Source organism: Leuresthes tenuis, unplaced genomic scaffold (genome assembly GCF_036924035.1).
Source record: "Leuresthes tenuis unplaced genomic scaffold, fLeuTen1.0.hap1 SCAF_2, whole genome shotgun sequence".
Classification (NCBI taxonomy): Eukaryota; Metazoa; Chordata; class Actinopteri; order Atheriniformes; family Atherinopsidae; genus Leuresthes; species Leuresthes tenuis.
The window spans coordinates 19,261,514-19,281,223 of record NW_027325356.1 but is presented as its reverse complement, the minus strand read 5'-3'; the positions used below and the strand labels follow the sequence as shown (position 1 = coordinate 19,281,223).

Here is a 19,710-nt window from a genome sequence, read left to right as displayed (position 1 = left end):
GTTGTTGGACCTCCCAATCAATTACTTACTCTGCCAAGTGAGCTCATAATAAAGAAAAGAAAGAGCATGGTGTGGTTTGAACTGCTATTTTCCCTGTTAAAAAAAGTAAGGATACGTGGTTGATATGTTTTCAGTTGTTTTGGGGAAATTATTTACAAGTACTCAAAACCGTGTACTGAGGTATTTTTGAAAGATATAGTGATTAAAACAGCAAGCTACGCACATATGTATGGCCGCTTTCATTTATTTTTTATTTGCACAAGCTGATAATTTTACTATTTAGTTGGTTTAACATCCCACAGATTAAACGCACGTTCTGTAACTCGGTGTTACATTAATTAAATGCATTCTCGATAAATCCAATTTGTGACCGCATGACTTGAAAAACCTAGAGCGTCATCTAGTGGTTAGTAAGCTGACCTGAATGCAGTTAGTTAACCAGGAGTAAGCATCAACATGAAGGTGAAATTAGAGTCTGGTGTTTTCAGCCGGCAATCCCAGTTTCATTCACACCACTCAGATCTTTCAAAGTCTGAGCTTCTCAACAAAGTTTTGGAAGTGTTTCAAAGCACACACCAGAGCTGATTTCAGAGGAGCTCAGAACAAAGAGTTACTGATATTCATCAGGCTGAAGAAGATTAAAAAATCTCCTTAAAACAGTCTGGTCTCCACCAGGCAAACTGAATTGTGTACAAATGGATGAAGCTGAAGACCATTATCATCCTACCCAAGAGTGGTGGACCAACAGATATCCCTCCAAAAGAAAGGTGTGTGATAGTCTGGGAATTCTCAAAGAAACCGAGGGTATCTGAAGAGCAACTAAAGGCCTCTCTCACATTGTCTTATGTTAATGTTTTGGAGTCCCAACATCAGGAGAACACAGAGCACCATCAGTGTCCATGGCAACAATGCAAGAAGAACACTTGATTCCAGAGCGAGAACCTTATTTCTCATCTGTGAAACTCAGTGATTTGCAGCATCTGGACCAGGATAGCTTATCATTACAGATGAAACGTTGGATTCTGAAGGACAATTTCAGGACATCTGTTTATGAGCTGGAGCTGCACATAGTTTCACGCTGCAAGGCACTGTTTGGGAATGAAGTGCCTAAAGTGAGAAGTTCGTGAGAGGAAAGTCACCGTTTCTCTAGAATTAAAGCTGTTCTGGAGAAATTGACAAAAATCCCTCCAAGCAGATGTGCAGTTGGTGGAAACAACACGCCCCGTGCTGAAAGCAGCGGTGCACACACCTCTGCCACTCACATATGTGTGACACGAGTTCATTTTTCTCCCATGATTAAATGGAGCGTTGGCTCACTTGTTTTGTGTGCTGATGTTGTCAACATTAAAGTCTTGTTTTAGAGTCTGATGAAGTAGTAGGTCTTGTTTACGCGGAAACGTCCGGCAAATCTGAAGAGATGAAAACCTTTCAAGCACTGCTGTATCTAGATGGATTACTAAACATTCCTCTTCTTCTTACTGTTATTACATTTCTTTTGTGGTATGACCAGCAGCAGAAACCTGAATTGACCATCATATCAAGCATGGAAAAACAGGCAGTTATTATATTGAGACAATGATGGTCCCCATTTGTTTGTCCTTTTTGTTGATTTAAAAGGACATTTCTGTCCAATATATTTTAAATTCCTGAAAGACCAATTGTTATTTTGGCTGTTATTTTTCTCTAATAAAGGAAGCCACTTTAGTATAAACTACATTAAACTGGGGACCCAGCTGCCCCCTTGCCTTTGTAGTGGTTCACTGTTTATATTTGGGTCCACAGAGACCTCGCAGGACCACAGCCTTTAATCTGAGCCACTGTGTTGGGTTTCAGCAGCACACAATGGGACCTCTGTTCTCTGCTGAGGTGCCACAGCTGGGACCTATGGGCATGCTCAGTGCACTGCCCAGTCTTATCCCAATTATACAGTAAGGAGCATTTCAGGCTTTCAAGGGGCAACTCTCACTGACATAAATTTCAGAAATGCACGTTAAGCTCGACTTAATCTTTTTCTAAGAATATGATGAGCCAATGTGGAAGCCAGAATCCATCACTGAAAACCAGCTCATTTGTAGTCAGGGTTTTGTTTTGCTTTGAAATTCTCTGTTCTTTAACATTTGAGTCAGCTTCATGGTCACACGCTGTATTATTTCAAAGTCATTTTTGCTCATGCGTGTCAGAGTTTTCTCTCCTGTTTTTACTTGAAGTCCGTTTTGTGTTTAGTTGACCACCTAACACCTGTGTTCTGTTAGTCCTCTCTGTCCTCTGTAGTTGTGCTCCTTGGTTTCAGCTCTTCGGGCTTTTCTCATCTTGTACACGGTCCCTGCTTTTCTGTGGCTTTTGCTCTTACATTTCCTCTTCCTACGTTGCTGAGCTCTTTCACCGCGCTGCAATGTTTAATAAACCTCGCCTGTTGGACTTCAACTGGCTGTGTCCTGAGTCTGGGTCGTCCATCCTGTCAACCTATGACTCTCACGTTGTCGGTGTCAGAAAGGTGGAGCCTCATTTTGGCTCCGACTGAACACAAACATGCGTTTGCTTATAAAAAACAAGGATTGTGGATTTTATTACTCACACATCAACATCTCTTTACAGCCAGTGTGGACAGAAGGAGCAAATATGATGGAATGTACCTGTGTATATTTACTGAACATATCTGCAAATTGAAGAGCATTAAACTTTACTGCGTATTGCAATAACACATTTACCTTTACCCCACTATATAGTGTAGGATCATGGCTCAGGTACTAGAGTGGCTTGATTGCCAGCTGTTCCACATGTTGAGGGTCTGGTAGCACATCCCTCCATGTATATATTATATTATACTTCACTTTACACACAGTCTCTGCTCACTACATTTTATTCTGACTTTTTTTTATTCTTATTCACCAATGTGTTGTTGTTGTCAGTTTAAGTTTGTATTAAATAGTGTGTAGAGAACATTTCATGGCATCCATCGTGCACACCTTGTGATGGTAACAGCATTCCCTGTGGCAATGTAAATATCAATTTTACAAAGACTTACATGAAGTTTTTGTTGCCATTCAACCACCTGATTTGTATCTGTCAGGTTTTTTTGGTTCTGTGTAAGCTTAAGAACGCATAAACTTCTCCCCACCACACTGTGGTTGGCAATCTCGACGATCTGAGATAAGAATCTGAAAATGAGACACGATGACAAGCAGCATGTTTAGTGCAGCCTGCATTTTGAAAGTTGCAGAGAGGCGGATGATCTCATCATTAGAGCAGGAGGAGCAGCAGGCTCTTTGGTCCAGTTTCAAGGATGCGAGCCAAGGACCTTCTGTCAGCTGGCTCAGCACACAGCCATGACAGGAAGTCAGCCTTCAGACACGGTGGTCTCACTCTTACAGAAAACATGCACACCCACCACGCTCACACGCAATGCTTATCCCGGCAAAGAATGCTGTGAGATAGCAGCTATGATTTACGCTGCGTCTCTGAGCTCACCGCAGACAGAAACAGCAGTCAGCACATTCCCAGCGAGCATCACCTCTGTCAGAAAACCGAACAGGGATCAGTCCTCTAAGGATGAGATGCATACTGTCATACTTACGTCTGCACGGAGATAATTTGATGCAGATGTATGGATCCTGAGATTTACAGCACAACAATCCTCCAGGTTGAGCTGCATTTGACAACACTTGTGGGATTCATTAAGTACAGTCACAGCGCAAGAAGCAGATCGAGCACAGAACACCAGTTCAAGCCAAAACATTTTACAAGCATTTTTCAGCTGATAATGGTGCCTCAGTCTTAAGTAAATCCATTGTTCTATTCTGTATTTACACAAAGCAAACTGTAAAAAAAAAATCAAACCTAAAGATTGACTCTCAGGGCAGAAATCTTAGAGGGACGTTACGTGCTGTGTTTAAAGTACTGTCAAATGAATAGATTAAAACGTCCCTGTCGATAAACATCAAAGAGGAACCATCTCTTCACTCAGCACAAATCTAAATGTAAAGAAAAAGTACGACCACGGCACATGTGCAGTACTCTTCTATCACACTTTATTAAAAATAAACATATATTCATAGTACTTTCCATACAGACTACAATGGTCCACTGGTACTATTTTCAAAAGAGTTACATACTATAAAACACTCATTTGGCCTAAATCCACTGCAGAAATGTCTCCAAAACAAAAACAGTAACGTTCGTTTCCTTGTCCTCGTTCTTCTTCTGTCCTTTTCACAAACCAAAATTCAACGCAGAGGCCGAAAGTACGACACAGAGATTAACGAGAAACATGTCCGCTCTGAGAGAGAAATAACTGCACGTACAATCGAGTTTAAAAAAGATGGCACATTTATTGCAACATAAATGTTATATACATTGTTTTTTTTCCTGTTGAAAAAGACAGAAAATTCAAATTCTTGCTGCCGCAGTTTGTTTTGTTTTTTTGTTCTTTTTTTTTTCATCCTTTTTGATGTGCACCAACAACACCCTTTATTTGACACAGGGACAGATCTTTTATCAATCGACAACGGAGACTGAAGACTGAGACGGAGGTCGCCTTTTCAGTGATTCTGGAGCTCGTGCGAAGCCTTTTTAAGAACTACACTACGAGCAAAACACTTCAGCTGTGTTCTGGAGATGCCATTGGTAAATATCTCGTCATAATGGACATGTCATGGTAAATAACCGTACATTTTACTATCTAATATAGTAAAATAAAGTAAGAAACTTTTTACTCAAAACTTTTGCTTTCAAAAATCTAGAAAGAGTAATATTTAGAATTCAAGAAATATTCTTACAGTATTATTGTATAAAAGACTAACTACAGTGAAAAATAAGCCAAATGTTTTTTTTTTCCTTTTGATTTTCTTTTTTTTTGTCATATATTATACAAGGGGAAAGCATCTGGGAATACAGCAAAGTCTAACTTGGCAAACAGAGGAGCAAAGAAATACAGGAAGAATTTTTCTCTTTAAAAAAATGAAGGAAATAGAGCTGGAAGTGACATACATTATGCCCTCAACTGAAGTCTGCCAACATGAATACAAGGTCATGAAATACTGAAATGAAGAACAAGGCCACATTCAGTCAGAGAATACACAAAAACTGATTATGTTTTTCTGCCTCGCTAAAAATAAAGGTGGTGACTTGTGCGCGTCGAGCGTAAAACTCGTGGCACCTTCGAGTCTTTCCGAAGTCCCTTTATTGTACAGAATACCCATTCTGAATGTGGCAGCCTTGTTTAAAGGTGTAAATAATGGTAGAACATGATACACAAAGAAATATATGGAATATAAAGCAAGTCTTAAGACCAAAGATTTCATTAAAAGGAGAAACGTAAAGCATGCACACTGATAGGGAAAACAAAAACAAAGCCATGACCAATGTGTTGAAACGTAAAAGAACATCCTCTTCACTGCTTTTGTTCATCATCATGGATATCCAACGAAATGGGTGAAATGTGGAGCCTGGCTGACTGAGTGCTATCATGGCTTTGATCAAAACATCATTGGAAAATAACTTAGACGCGCTCTCTGATGACTGAAACTGGACGTCATAATGCTGAAAGTCAAAAGAAAGCACGTTATAACACAAAAAAAGCATAACTAAACGTTACTCTGAATAACTGCGCTCGAAATGTAATGTCTTGAAGTAGCAACAGAAGGAAAATTGATATGTTCATCAGGCCAGGAGAAGGTGTGGTCGTCGTTTATTTCTTATTTGTACTTTTCTTTAACTACATCTCTGTTAAGCAATCTCTGATTTGCCGGTGAAAACAAAACACAAAACAAACAAGCCATCCCAATGCTGAGATCACGACGCAACCGCCAGGAGGCTAAATGTCGACAAGCATCTGCAAAAATATGTAACTGCTTACATTTAACACTATATGGCAAAGGAACGACGGGTCAGGGACGTCCCCTCTTCCTTTAGTTAAGACACTAAAAAAATATGCAGGGAATGCTAAGGTCTGCAGATAAGTTTGCTCTCTGTGTACTTTCACTGTTCACTACCAAGGAAAACAAAACAAAATAAAACCCCCTGAATCTGAGCTTTCAGTGAAACTACAGTTTGCCATTCGTCCGTCACCTTTGTGGACAACATTGTTGATTTTAATGTAGTTGGGCCTGTTTGTCGCAATGCTCGGTAACGCAGAAGCTGATCGAAACAGCACGGAAACAAACATTAGGTAGTTTTGGTTGCACAGGTGGCCAGTGGCAGAATGAAGAACATATAAATATAAATACAATATCGTCTTTAAAAAACATCGGGTGGGGTTAGTCTTTTGCTTCTAAAAGCTGTTTTCAGTTGGCTATAAATATCAATCTAAACTGGCCAATAAATTAATCTCGATCCTTTCAGTGCTCAAATCTTTTGCCCTCGTCTCGGACTCGCCGAAGACTTCTCAGGGTGGAGTGCTCAGTTTTAGTGATGACACCAGCAAACTATAGATCAACTGAAAAGCTGCTTGCTTCTCTTTGAATTTACCTAACTTTCCCTTTAGACATACACTTTATAGCTCAATAACATAATAAATAGAAAAAACAAAACAAACAGAAAAAGAAACAGACAAACAGAAACAATTGCTGTTACAATGCATTCGTCAATTCAGTTTAGGCACGAGGCAATTTCCACATACGGATGGAAGAGATTGCGAAGTCTCTGATTGTTCAGAAGCATCACACTTCTTGCAGACAGTGATATGTGCTGAGGATTTTTCTTGTGGGGAGAAATTTGCAGATGGAAACCGGTCGCAGGGAGCTGGACGCGTGGCTCTTCTTCAATCTTAGAACTGGATTGTGTTTAGACTCGTTGTTTTGCTTCAAGTGGTCTGTCTCCTCTAATTGATGTCACAAACACAGAGTCCTGTCTGTCGCTGGGAAGCAAGGTCACCGACTGAGGCGGGACAGAAACGCTCTGCATCTTGCTGATCTGGAGGGAGGAAGGGAGAAATGCACCGATTAGAAGGGGAACAGGCTTTACTGAGACATATCTGTGGACTTTCTTCTCATTCCAGTGAAATGAACAGAGGCACATGATCAAGTAATTGATTGAATTAAATTGATAGGCAGATATTTGATGTTTTAAGGTTTACCCTCACAAAAAAAAGTGACATTTATGGGGGGTGTTTGTCAAAAAATGAGTGGAGACAGCATCTCAGGAATTTAGGGAAATTGTGATGGATGTTTTGCTTTATTTCATATAACAAATCAAAATATCTGTAAGTTGAAGACTTATTTTCTGGTTAAACAGAGAAAAAAGAAAATTTGAAATTTTGAAAAAAATATAATAGGAATAAACAGTTTTAAGAGGAGCTACTGAGGATGTTGACAGCATTCTGAGATGTTAATAAAGGTCAGCTGAGGTGAGAGTACCTGTCTCCTGCTCAGAGGTGGCCCATGGGGTTGGATGTGTCAGTCAGGCCTGGATGGACTCCTGTGTGAGCTTGTTGGGTGTCACTGGAGCTCCCGGACACTTTTTCCTCTTCCCGTCTCTTAAGGCAGGCTGCTTTGGGGTTCAAATTCCGCTCTGAAAGTCCAAAGAGACAGAATTCAAACTTTTCTGCCTTTTTTTTTTAAACACAGATTCTTTTTATCAAACCTGATCAATGATATGTAAAAATGCAGAATTGTGATGACTGAATGGAGGATTAAGTTGCATTATAAAAAGCCCTTACTGAGATATTATTCAAACCATCTTTAATGAATAAACGAATACAGAAAACAGGATGTGTTTTTAACGCTGGTGTGATGTCATGACTCAAAGTGAATTAGCTCCCTATAAATCAAGAGTACAGCTCGGTTTAGGGCTCTACTTAAAGTCCTCTCTGGGTGTGACACTAAAATAAAAAACAAAAAGTCACTTCTAGTCTTATGATATGAAAACAAAAATTGAGTTATTCCATGGCAGTCTAAGCTTCATTTTTTATTTCATTTTGTTAAATGCATTTCTGGTGGCAGATGAAAATACATGATGGAGATAATGCAGTAAGAAATCCCCCCGTGGCTCCAACATATAGAATAACATTCTCCAACATATAGAATAACTTTCACCAGGAACAAATCAAAGGTAAGAGCATTTCAAAAACATGGTTGAGCTGACATGGAATAGCCCGATTGTTTTCAGGACTAGGTTAGGTGGTCATGAGATGCCTGATGACATTCCAGATACTTGCAGCAAGGCTACAACACTGACCTCTGACTTGCTGCTCCAAGTTAAGAATGACGGCCACAGCCTGATGGAGGATGAGCAGTTTTGTCTGGGGCTTCTCGCTTTTCAGGTGCAGCTGGCACATACGACCCAGCTCCTTGAAGGCCTCGTTGATGTCCCGCACTCTCAGGCGTTCGCGGGCGTTGTTGGCCATCCTCCTCTCCCGCTCACGCTCAGCCTTCTGTTCAGGATTCAGATCCTCATCTTCAGTGACACTGCTTGAAAAAGAGAGAAGAGATCGACCTGCTGTCAATGCAAAGCAGATTGTGGTAACAGAGGTCTCAACCTGACTGACAGTGAGACCATTTCATCAAAAAGAGAAAATAAAAACCTCCGCTCCAACCTCTCGTTGACTGTTCCAATTATAAGGAACCTCCAACTAAACCTCTCAAAAACTGAACTGTCTTCCTAGCCAAACCAACCATACACCACAGCATCTGTATCCAAACTGAATCCCAATCTCTTGATCCGTTGAAGGTAGTTGGAAAATTGGGTGTCATGATTGACGACCAGCTGACCGTTAAAGATCATGTTGCCTCCATCGCTCGATCGTGCCGCTTGAAGACCCAGTTCTTCAGAGAGCATCTCCTACCCTAGCATTACCCGATACTTCCCTTCCCCCTCTACTGCACTTTCTCTTTCTGTACTTCCCTCTATGCCTGCACTCTATTTCTACCCGGTCACCCCTGTCACCTCTGACAGAGCCTGACTAGTGGTTTTCCTTCTATGTAGCTTATTGTTAGCTTTGATGTTAGCTGCATTGTCATATCCTCATTTGTAAGTTGCTTTGGATAAAAGCGTCGGCCAAATGCATAAACATAAACATACTAGCATAAGACTTCATCATTTTGCAAACTGGTACTATCTGCAATCTTTAGAAAACATCTTAATAAAATTGGTACACATTTCTTAATAGTTTATACAATTTTCTGCTAAAAAAAATCATCACCAAATATTAGTTGAACACATAGTTGAAAATATTTTGAGCATTCTTTTGTACTAAAATGTTCCAACCTTGTGCGTGGGCCTGTTCTGGGTGTCTTCATATCTCTTCTGTCGCTCTCATCATCTGACTTGGCATCAATGGAGAGGCTATCGTGCATCTCATCCTTTTCCTGTTTCTCAACCTTTAGCTCCAGAGTGGCAGGCACCTGGCCAGTCAGCCCTGAAGCGAGACCTGTTGTCAATTACATAAATGTAGATGTAAAACATGCATACATACATACGCTGATCCCTTTCAGCCATGCAGATGTATTGACTGCAGAGAGCATCTTACTTCTGAATGCCTCCACTTGGTGGTTGAGTTCTGTGCTGGACGTAGAGCCGGCGCCGGGCAGCCCTCCGTGGCTGTTGTTCAGGCTGGCAGCGTCATCACCACCCTGCTGCAACACAGACAGGAAGGACATGTGAGGAAAGGAAGCAGACATCCTCTGAGACAGCACAGAGAACAATACTTTTCAGCAAGAGATGACAGCTTGTTAACAGCCAAACATGGACAATCTCCTGGGTCCAAACAGAAAAAATAACCTCAGTTGCGGGTAAATGTAGATACACTAAATGGCCTTTGAATTTCAGATTCATCGCCACCTATTCATCGTGTTAAAGACTGAACCATTTAAGTGAAAATTATAATGATGGTTCGGGTCTGTCTCCAGCTCCTGGGGATGCTTTGTTGACTAGCTTTACAAACGGATTGTATCATCATTTTCAAAAAAAGGACCCAATTAAAGAACCACAGACAACAAAAGCTATTTCATGTTGGTGCTACATGTTGTCACTGCTCACTGGTGTGACATTCTCAGGCAAAGCTCTTTGTAGTCACAACTGAAAACACATCCCTGTCTCATGTCTACAATCCTGTATTCTTTTTTCCAACTAAACCCACTCCAAAGTCTGAACATCTCCTTCTTCTTTCTTTCCCCCAAATTCATTACATAAAAATGGTGAACTCCCACCATGTTGTACCACAAAGTCCCTCCTTTTCCACATGCTCTCAAGCTATTTGATTTCCCCTTTGAGGACCGAGGAAAGGCGGAGAAACCGTCACTGTGGGTGGAGAGTGTCTCCCCCTTTTATTCTGGAATGTGATCCCCCAGTCACTGTTGGCCTCTGTTAACCCCACCACTCCGAGATCCTCCCCTTCCTCAGCGCTGCGCTAATCTTTGCTGCGCTCTCAACAGGTGTCCAAACACCTCTTTGTCTGGAGGAGGAGGAGGGAAGCCGGGGCTCTGGCAAGAAAAGAACGCTGCCATTTTCATGGCTCTGCCTGATTACCATACAGCTGAGGACCTCTATTTGGGTGGAGGCCGCGGGTTCAGACACACGTTTCCAACGATTCAGATTTCCTGGGTTGTTAAAAGAAGTGATGAAAAGGGGTGGACGGGGGTAGAGGGCGGGGTGTCAGCCGGAGTAAATAGCCCGCGGCTGTACAGTGCCGAGGCTGTTGAGCCCTGTCTGAAGGGACCTCTTCCCACACAGGAAGTGCTGTGTTAGTGCAGACACAGTATGTTCTATCTCACAGTCGCAGTCGGTCAACATCACTGCCACAAGCCAGCCCTCTATAACAAATACATCACACTGAGCCCTTCTGACAACCAGACAACAATACTGGTTGGATAAAAAACAAAGTACTGAACATCTTCAGCATCAGAAAGAAAACACATAAAACAGACCAAGACTTCAACAGCACTGAAATAATTCAATTTCAGCTAAAACACAACAGCTCTGAAGACAAAACTATTTGTGGATAGTTAAAGTTATCATAGTTAAAGCTATTTGTGGATAGTTCAAGTTATCATAGTTAAAGCTATTTGTGGATAGTTCAAGTTATCATAGTTAAAGCTATTTGTGGATAGTTAAAGTTAAAGCTATCCACAAATAGGCAATAAAGACATTTTAATGACATGAACAACTGATTGTCTTATGCTGACAGAAGCAAAGACAAACAGGCAGGCAGATAACAATAAAAATGTAAAGCTTTATCTATAGTAAAGCAGATGGATCTGAGTTTCGATTTCAACTTTTTTCAGAATTCATTAATAATCGTTGGAGAATTTGATTTTCAGGACTTCAATAAGTAAAATGAGGGAAAAATAACTACAACAAACATTTGAAAAAGTGTTCTTGTTCATGACTTCTCTTTCTGCCATTTGCATCCTGCTTACTACAAGTGATCTGAACTTGTATCCAAAATAAAACTAAATCAGCATTGTTTTTTCTTTTATGTAGTGTGTGGCCCAAATCATTTCCAAACACCTACGGATTACAGCCGTCCTCATTTCAATTTCCACCGCAGATGTGTTCAAATCTCTCGGCTCTATAAAATGAAATACCTCGACTGGAGGATGGGCGAACACGTCCTGATTTATACTGAGACCTGCATTCCCCTGCTCCTCGAGAGGCTTCGACTTTAATTCGAAGAGGAGCACTACACACAAACATATCCCACACTGAAGCACAACTTCCCTTTATTGCGCCTGTTTTCCTCATTTCTCCTTCACCCCTGAGTATACAGCCGCTCTCAAGAGGAGGGTGAGCCTAAGGCCAGGCATTACACTTATGGAAAATATGTCAATTCAACTGTGTAAATTCAACTGCTCTTGTGTGGAAAATGTCTCGTATTTACACATTTGAGCAGGTGGCCGAGCCTCTAGCGAGGTAAATTTTCCCAAATACCATACAGTTAAACTCTTAAGAAATATTAAAGATCTAAATACTTATGCGAAGTTATCATACCATCGCTGCAGTCCGACTTGGGACCAGTGCAGAGGCAGGGAAGTTTGGTCCAATAGCTGTTATTGGCCCATTCTGTGCCTGTCCCAGCAGACTGTGTATGTCGCTGGGCAGACTGGCGGTGGAGCCCACTGCATGGTTCCTCAGAACAAGGATTGCATCATCCAATCTGTCCAAACGATCCTCCATTCGAGACTGGGAGGACCAGAGGGATTGAGAAAAGAAGAGTTAGGGAGAGGAGAGGAAAAGAAGGACAGAGCAGCTTAGTATAAGCACATTAGGACAAAAGTCGAAAAACACTGATTGTATGGTGTGGACTTTGAGAGAAAAAAAAAAAAAAAGTCTGAAACATACGATAAGGAAGGCAATTCAAATGTAAAACCAACTGAGTCATTTCAGCTTGAGTTGTTACAGGCAACACATGTCCTCATTTGTTTTTAACCAAATAACAGAAGCAATCTATCCACATGGGTCTTTTAGAAATGAACCCATGTGCTCAAGCTTATTACTGCAAGCTGGAATGGCGGCAGGAAACAACACGACATGACGATAAAGCAACGAGGACAGAAAAATGAAAACAGTATCTCACAGGGACAAATGTGGTCGAACTGGGTGGAAGAGAACGAAACGATAAATGCAGAGATATATGGAACACCTAATGAGTGAAGACTATCTGAAGAGTACCTCGCAGACATCCTTTAAGAAAGACATGGCATCCTGGAGATGCTCATGTAACTGCTGATGAACTCTGTTTTTCTGGCAAAATCAAATGAGAACAGGACAGAATTATGAGAAAAGGTCAGAGTCTTTAAGCACTGCAAATACACAGAGGATTGAGATTGTTTTTGTGAAGTCACGCAGACAAGGAGGGAAAGGATTTGGTCGGAAGCACACAGCTGCTGACCATTCACTTTGTAAAGACGACAATGTTTGCACATTTAATAGCTCCTGCCACAGCCTGGTCACATCCTCTGCTCTACATTTACTGCAATGCACACAAGTTTCTTGACGCCATTAACGTCAAAGTTTTCTGTTTGGCCCTTTTCCTTTTTGCAGTAAATACTACCACTATTCCTTTTATCCACCTGTGCTTAACACTTTAAAACAAGGGTCAGCGATTTCTACATTAGCCTTAACCATAAACGACGACTGGTGGTTGAGTTCACTGATATAATCAATGATTTAAACAATAATCTGAGCCTCATCTTTCCTTATCACTGCTTCCTAAGGGTCTGAGACTTTACAATGTTCCCTCAACTATCAGGGATATTTGGTCCACGCTTTTATTCCAACACTCTTGAACATATCCTGAGAACACATCAGCTTGTGAGCTTTCCTTCACCTCCTGCCAGTGGAATGATTTATTTATTCCAAGTTGAAACGGAGTCTTATTTTACGGTTCAGTAGTTCTTGGACGTTTCTAGGAATTAAAGGCACACCCTTTTCCATTTTTGTAACTCCTCCCCCAATTTCTAATCTTATACAGCATCATTCCAAGAAGGTTTTAGGTTGCCATGCAGCCGAGTCTTTTTATCAGACAAGGAGATTTGACAGCAAAAGGAAATGGTTGTGAAAGCATAGAAAAATGCAGATATTACACATTACACCTGTGAAGTGAAGCTGAACAACTTGTTATTCCAATTCATCCCATCGAAATCTACAATCTTTAACTCCACGACAGGTCTTATTCTCTCTCGACAGAAATATAAATTGCATTTTATGAGACCCTGCAGCTAATTGTCAGGTTAGCACTTCCACTGACTTATCTTTGGTGGCCATGTGTGAGGACGCATTTAAATGGACACGCTCAATGTCTACATACAGCGAGCTGACTGAAGGGATACCATGATAAGTTCACTGACTGTGATCTAATTAAGCCATTCTGAAAAATGTTAAGGAACAGCATGTCTTCGCAGGTTCCAGACAACACAATATTTATCCGCGCATGCTGGTAGTTTGAGCCCAAAACAAAAGAAAGAAAAAACAACTGCGGACTCATCCATAGATCATATGTTCCTGTTTTATATGTATTTGTACATTCTTCTTTGTTTTCTTTTCATACCTACCTTTTTACTGATGTTTATCAACTTGTGCAGTCACAAATTATAATAAACAAGCTAAATTAATACTAAAAATCCTATGAAATGTATCAACCAATCAGCCTTTTCTTTTCTTTGCCTTGTTTTGTAGCGTGTTCTTTGCCTCATATTGGCCAGGATGCTCTTCATCTTTCAGGTAAAGTAACGTTAATGCAAATATTGTCTTTATTTGCCTGAAAACAGCAAACAGCTGTGATCAGGACTGTTCATGAGACGGGAAAACAATTCCCATAAATATTTACAACCTTTTGCGAGCCTCGTCCTGACTGAGGTTTGGTGATTCTCTGCAAATTCTGTTTTGCATCCTCGCTTTTATTTACTGTGAAAAAAAAATGTTTGGACTTCTGTGCAACAAGTGGTTTATATTTGAGAGTATTGCATTTAACCTCGTGGCAGAGAGTATAAATACATGACACGTGCATCAGGTGAAATGGGATCCTTAGCTGTGGTCGCATGGCAGCGAAGGAATTCTGGAGAAGCGGTTCAACAAACAGCTGCCACCTCTCCACGCCGGCCTGCCCAACTCAACCCATCCCCCAACTGTCATCCTTGTCCCAGACCACAGAGTAGAGGACAGATGGCAAGCCCCAAGGGACAGGTATTGTTCAGTTTGGTTATCCCTCAACCCCCCCTCTTCCTCAGCAAAACATTTGTCAGACAGGAATCTCCCTGTAATGCTAGCTCAGTCCTTCATGAGTGGCTTATCTGAAGTAAGCATCCATCATATCATTCGCTCACTGGAGGAGGGAGGTGGATGGGAAGCTTACCAGTGAGTGAAGGGAGTTCTCATAATTTGGAGAGGAGGGGGTCTGTCCACTCGCGCGGGGCCACTGGTTGGTACCTGATGAGAAAGAAAGTGATATAGAGATGGTCAGAGTTAGTAATCCTCTGATTCAGTTTCATATCAACGTGGCCAGAAGCCGCGTCCTGCTGAATGGTGTGTAGACCGAGGCACGCAACGTGCAGTCATAACACATGGACATCCTGATTATCTGGTTTCATGTTGTTCTATAAGGGATATTTTTATCTTACAAGGCCCAACTACATCATTTCCTGATGGCTGGACTGCATCCTGACATAAGAGCTAGCAGAGGATTTGACTAACACCCACTCCCCCCCTGACATGCACACTTTGTTTGTACAGTCATACCATTTAAACACTAGATCAAAGTTTTTGGGTCGCTGCAGGAACAAAAAAGTGATCAAAAGTGCTTCGGCACGTGGTCTTCATTTGGTTTTTTGATGAAGAAAATATGCCAAGCATCTGAGTTCAATCAAAGTTAACTCTCTTGCATTAATTTAGTTTACACTGCTTAGTTAAATGCTTTATAATTGTTCTTTTGAAGACGTATTTGACTGCTGATGTTGTAGCAGTGGTCAGTGTTCTGTTATTTATGCATTTCACAGCATCTGGAAACAAGTGAGCAAGATTATTTTAATAACACTAGTTTGTTTGATAAAAGCACATTTCTTTTTGATAAATCCCCTCTTCATCTAAAAAATAAATAAATAAAAATCTTTCACTTCAGTCACATGATCTCAAAATGATGCAATCCTAAGATATACAAGAAACTGAAATATCCCATTGGCAGGAGAAAGTTTGCTCTGCATTCTGTACGTCTGTTTGAGCCAAGAAGTTAATCTACAGGCCCGTACAGGAAGACAAATCAAGTTGATTTGATCTGTTGTAAATTAGAGGAATCCACATCTGTTCATCACATTTCCAGCTCTACTATATTTCTTCCTTTCCTTTTTCAGAAGCATAATTGTCCAAGGAACCTGCATGCTCTGTGTAACAAGAGGTAATGGATTCTACTACAACCAAATAACCGTGATGGTTTTCAACAATAATGAACCCTTCCAGGTTATTTAAAGGATGGCGTGTCTTTGAACGCCCCAGCTCAGGACAAAGCTCCTCTGTCTCATCTATCACGGTGGAAGGATGCCAAATCCAACCTACGTGCTTGTAAATGGAGTCTGCTGTTTTACAATCCACACATGGGATACTTTGTTTTAGTTACTCTTTATTTGGCATGAGTCCGCTCTTCTCCACTTCTTATAATAGCAAGGTAATGAAAAATATAGAGCAGGATGAGGGGAATCATTTATAGCAGAGGCCTGGACGATACTGATTGTTTTGGGGGGTTTTTTTCTCTCCTAATTCAGCGAATAATTTAAAAAGTGTGGTGCAGAGCAAAATGATTTTCTCAGTCCATCTGTGAGCAGAGTGATGCATTGTTTTAATCATATTTGTTCAGTGTGTAGGCCGATGGGATCAGGCTGAATGCATAACGAACAACTAAATGCAACACTATCGTTTCTCAAAAGCAACAACACTTCAGTGACAGAGAGACTCATACCTCCCTCAAGTTCAGGAAACTCTTCACAATGTTTTCCATTATTCAGTTCCAATGAAATGTCTGAATAAACTTCTGCGGTTTTCTGTTTTTGAGTGTTTTTGAAAAATCAGACTTTCATTAACAGGCCATTAAAAGTGAGGGAAATGAAGAAGTCTCTGCTGTGCCTCAGCTTTCTCCCAGGTGACTGAGGGAGGAACTTCACACGAGCCTCTGCTGGCTGCCAGCTATGAAAAATTGGGCTTAGGCTCCGTTCCCCACATGCACCAGAGGGCTAATTGAACAAACCAGCCTTGAGTAATGTGCTGTATATGGCTGTAATCCCAGTGATGAATGGATTTTGCCACTAACATCAGCAGCGAGCCAAATTTTGTACCATTTTCAGAGTATCGTTCTTTTTCCAGCCTCAGAAGCATAATAAGGGTGAATAATTAGCGAAACAATTTCCTTTCTCTGCAATCCCTGACGTATACGTTTGGCATTAGTGTTTTATGCCTCTTATGTAGATTAAGAGCTTCATTACTCGTCAGTGCTGTGCGGCACGCTGTGCTGCAAGTAGGAAAAGAAAATGGTCACAGTCCTCATCAGCTGAGTCACAGCCACCTTCGCTCACCCACCGCCAAATAAACTGAGCCTTTTGCAGTCTGCTCTGCGTGTGTGTGTGAGCGCGTGTGTCTGGGTGTGTGTTAGGGGGAACAGCTGTCCATGGGGCAGGGCAACAGCTGAGGACGAGGGGGGCATACGTAGAGACAGCTGTCGCCACTCCATTACCGCACATGACACAACTGCCCGCTGAAACAACACACTGGGCTTTCCCTTACTGTCCCTCCCCATTCTCCACCAATAGCTCTCACCTCTGTCAACACATCTGACAGTCGATATTCTTTAATGCACATTAAATGCTCCATCTTCTGCACTAAGAAAACACAGCATACAACAAACAGGAAACCCCTTCGGTGGTCACTCAACCATGAGAAGATGAGCTGTGTCGTTCTTTCCTGTTTTTGTTGCACCAAGTAATAACGATTTATAGGGAAGTTGGTGTGCCCACCCTCAACAGTTTAACTGACATTAAAACACAATCTACTACAAAGCATTTGTCGGGAAAAGCGGGATTACACAACAATAAATCCACTCTCTAAAAGTCCCTCTTATTACAACGCAGGGAGAATGTCATCAACTATTACTATAAGCCAGAGAATCAGTTTTCCCAAATTAAAGGCCTTTCGAGAATAGTCATCTAAGACTCACTTCAAACACTTTCCTTGCAAGAGTTTCCCATCTTTCAGCGCTTCGGAAAGCCACAGATTTTTATTTCCTTTTATTTACACTCTCATTCCAGGGCTGGTCTGAAAGTTTCCATCACAAAGACCCTCCCAACGCTGAGAGGCAGAACTCGTCTGTGATGTAACCGGGAGTCGATGCTGAGCAGCAGATAATGAAGCACATGTTGTGAACACTGGGCTGGCAAGTCCGGCACTGTATGGAGGTGCGGGTGTGTTGTTCCAGTCAGAATGAACTGAACAATGATCTGATGGTTTTAATGCAAATCGTGTTATTTTTGTGGTCGTGGAGGCAGCCAGTAGATAGAAACTCTTACGATGAGGTCAGCATTCACTGGACATGAGCACGTAAAAGTAAATCTGGGGTTTTTTAAATTTTCTTTAAAGACTCATCACAACTGTCATGTTCCTGTTCAGAAGGGATCATAATAAAAAACAGCATTGACTACCCTGGCTCAGATGAAGCAGGGGAACTTATCAGTGCTATTCTGACGCTGAGAATCAAATTTAATATCAAATAAATTTCAGAAAACTTCTCTCAACCCATTCTGTTTCGGACTGGATTCAACCAAAGAATCAATTCAACTGAAGTCGCAGGGCCATATTTTTGTAGGAATGCAACGGCAGTTGCAGGCAGATCTACGACAGTCTGGCAATTTCCAAATTCTTGAAATTCATTTCGTCTGTTTGTTGTTTTCATGCACAAACAGTAGGTGGGAGGATCGTTCCCATGAGGCAATGTTAAGTGATTTGTTGGTATTTTGGTGGAAAATATGTCATTTTGCTGAGAAGAAGCAGCAAACTTGGAGCTGTTTTTACTGATCCACTAATATAATCATCATGTTTCCTCTGCTTTATGATGCATGAACATCCTGCAGCCTCCTGAAGGTAGCAGGACACACGTGTTTATAAATACAATCCGAATCCTAATAAAAGCCTTTTGATTTGAAAATGACACGGCAACCATCACATACTGCTGTCCAGTGTGTTTACCTTTGATAAATCACATGCAAATGGCAGCAGGCTGCTCCAAAGTCACCTATTCACAAACTGGTCTGCTGTGACAGAGTTCTCTGTTTGTAGGCAGAGGATAAGTCAATCATATGTCTATCATACATCTATAAACTTCTATGATCCTTTGGGTTGCAAATGGGGTGGAAAATTCCCCGTAGATTTTCAGTAAATTTCTAGAAACTTAGGTAAGTTCAGTTTGGGAATTCTGGAAATATTCCAAGTTGGATGAGTAATACATAAACAAAGACCCTCCATCAACATTAGCTGGATTAGCTGAAATGCCTCCACAGGTCAAATGACGTACGTAGCATTTTTCTGTTGAATAAGATGACAAAAAAAAAAACACTAATTCACTAATTCCATGCAATGCAGAGATACATTAAATGTTAGCTGAAGAAATGGGATAAATTTCAAAATATTTTACAACTCATGTTGTATAAAATTTTGTATGGTTACAGAAAATCACGAGAGCAGGAGACAGAAGAAACAGCATCACATCTGAGGGAGCTAGCGCCACGCTAAGATAGCCTCTTTAATGAAATGGCGCTAGCTAGCCTACATTTAGCTAATTCAATTTACCAGTTGCTACTGTATTTGCATAAAATCTAATCATTTTTAGCCACGATTATTATGCTATAATTTATCCTTTTACCAATTACATTTAACTCTCATAAATTCCCGTTAATTCCCATGGAAAGTTTCCAACTATGAAAATGCCCGGAATTTTGCAACCCTAACGATCATCGTAAAAGTGAAATAAAAACCACACCACCTTTCTCTGGCTACAGATTTGAGGTGTTGTGCGTACAGGTTGTGCACCATCGAGACAAAAAAAAAAAAAAAACACCCTAGAGAAGCTCTCCTCAGCCTTGTAAAGGTCTAAATGGTTCATTATCCCGCTCAACTATTTAAATCCCACATCAATAAGCCATTTCAAACTTCACTGAGGTTGCACCTAGATGAATAAAACAGCAGGTGTGCCTGGAGATGCTCCCCATCACCTCCTTTTCTTGTGCTAATTCTTTTTTTTTTGTACGG

The 19,710-nt window shown here is 41.1% G+C and overlaps 1 protein-coding gene across 4 annotated transcripts in view; it reads right to left on the bottom strand.

Moving 5' to 3' along the window:
- Positions 1 to 4,308: 4,308 nt before the first annotated feature.
- tcf12 (transcription factor 12) overlaps positions 4,309 to 19,710 on the bottom strand; it is a 73,688-nt gene continuing 58,286 nt past the window's right edge. For 2 of the 4 annotated variants that reach the window (XM_072380523.1, XM_072380525.1), the window contains 7 exons: positions 14,786 to 14,859; positions 11,923 to 12,114; positions 9,464 to 9,569; positions 9,202 to 9,364; positions 8,173 to 8,405; positions 7,353 to 7,506; positions 4,309 to 6,909 (listed from right to left, as the gene is read on the bottom strand). In XM_072380523.1, coding sequence (XP_072236624.1) covers positions 7,364 to 7,506; positions 8,173 to 8,405; positions 9,202 to 9,364; positions 9,464 to 9,569; positions 11,923 to 12,114; positions 14,786 to 14,859 — 911 coding nt within the window. In that variant the 3' untranslated portion in view covers positions 4,309 to 6,909; positions 7,353 to 7,363. Of the gene's footprint in view, positions 6,910 to 7,352; positions 7,507 to 8,172; positions 8,406 to 9,201; positions 9,365 to 9,463; positions 9,570 to 11,922; positions 12,115 to 12,603; positions 12,676 to 14,785; positions 14,860 to 19,710 lie in introns of all 4 variants that reach the window. The other 2 variants (XM_072380522.1, XM_072380524.1) reach the window with 2 other exon arrangements.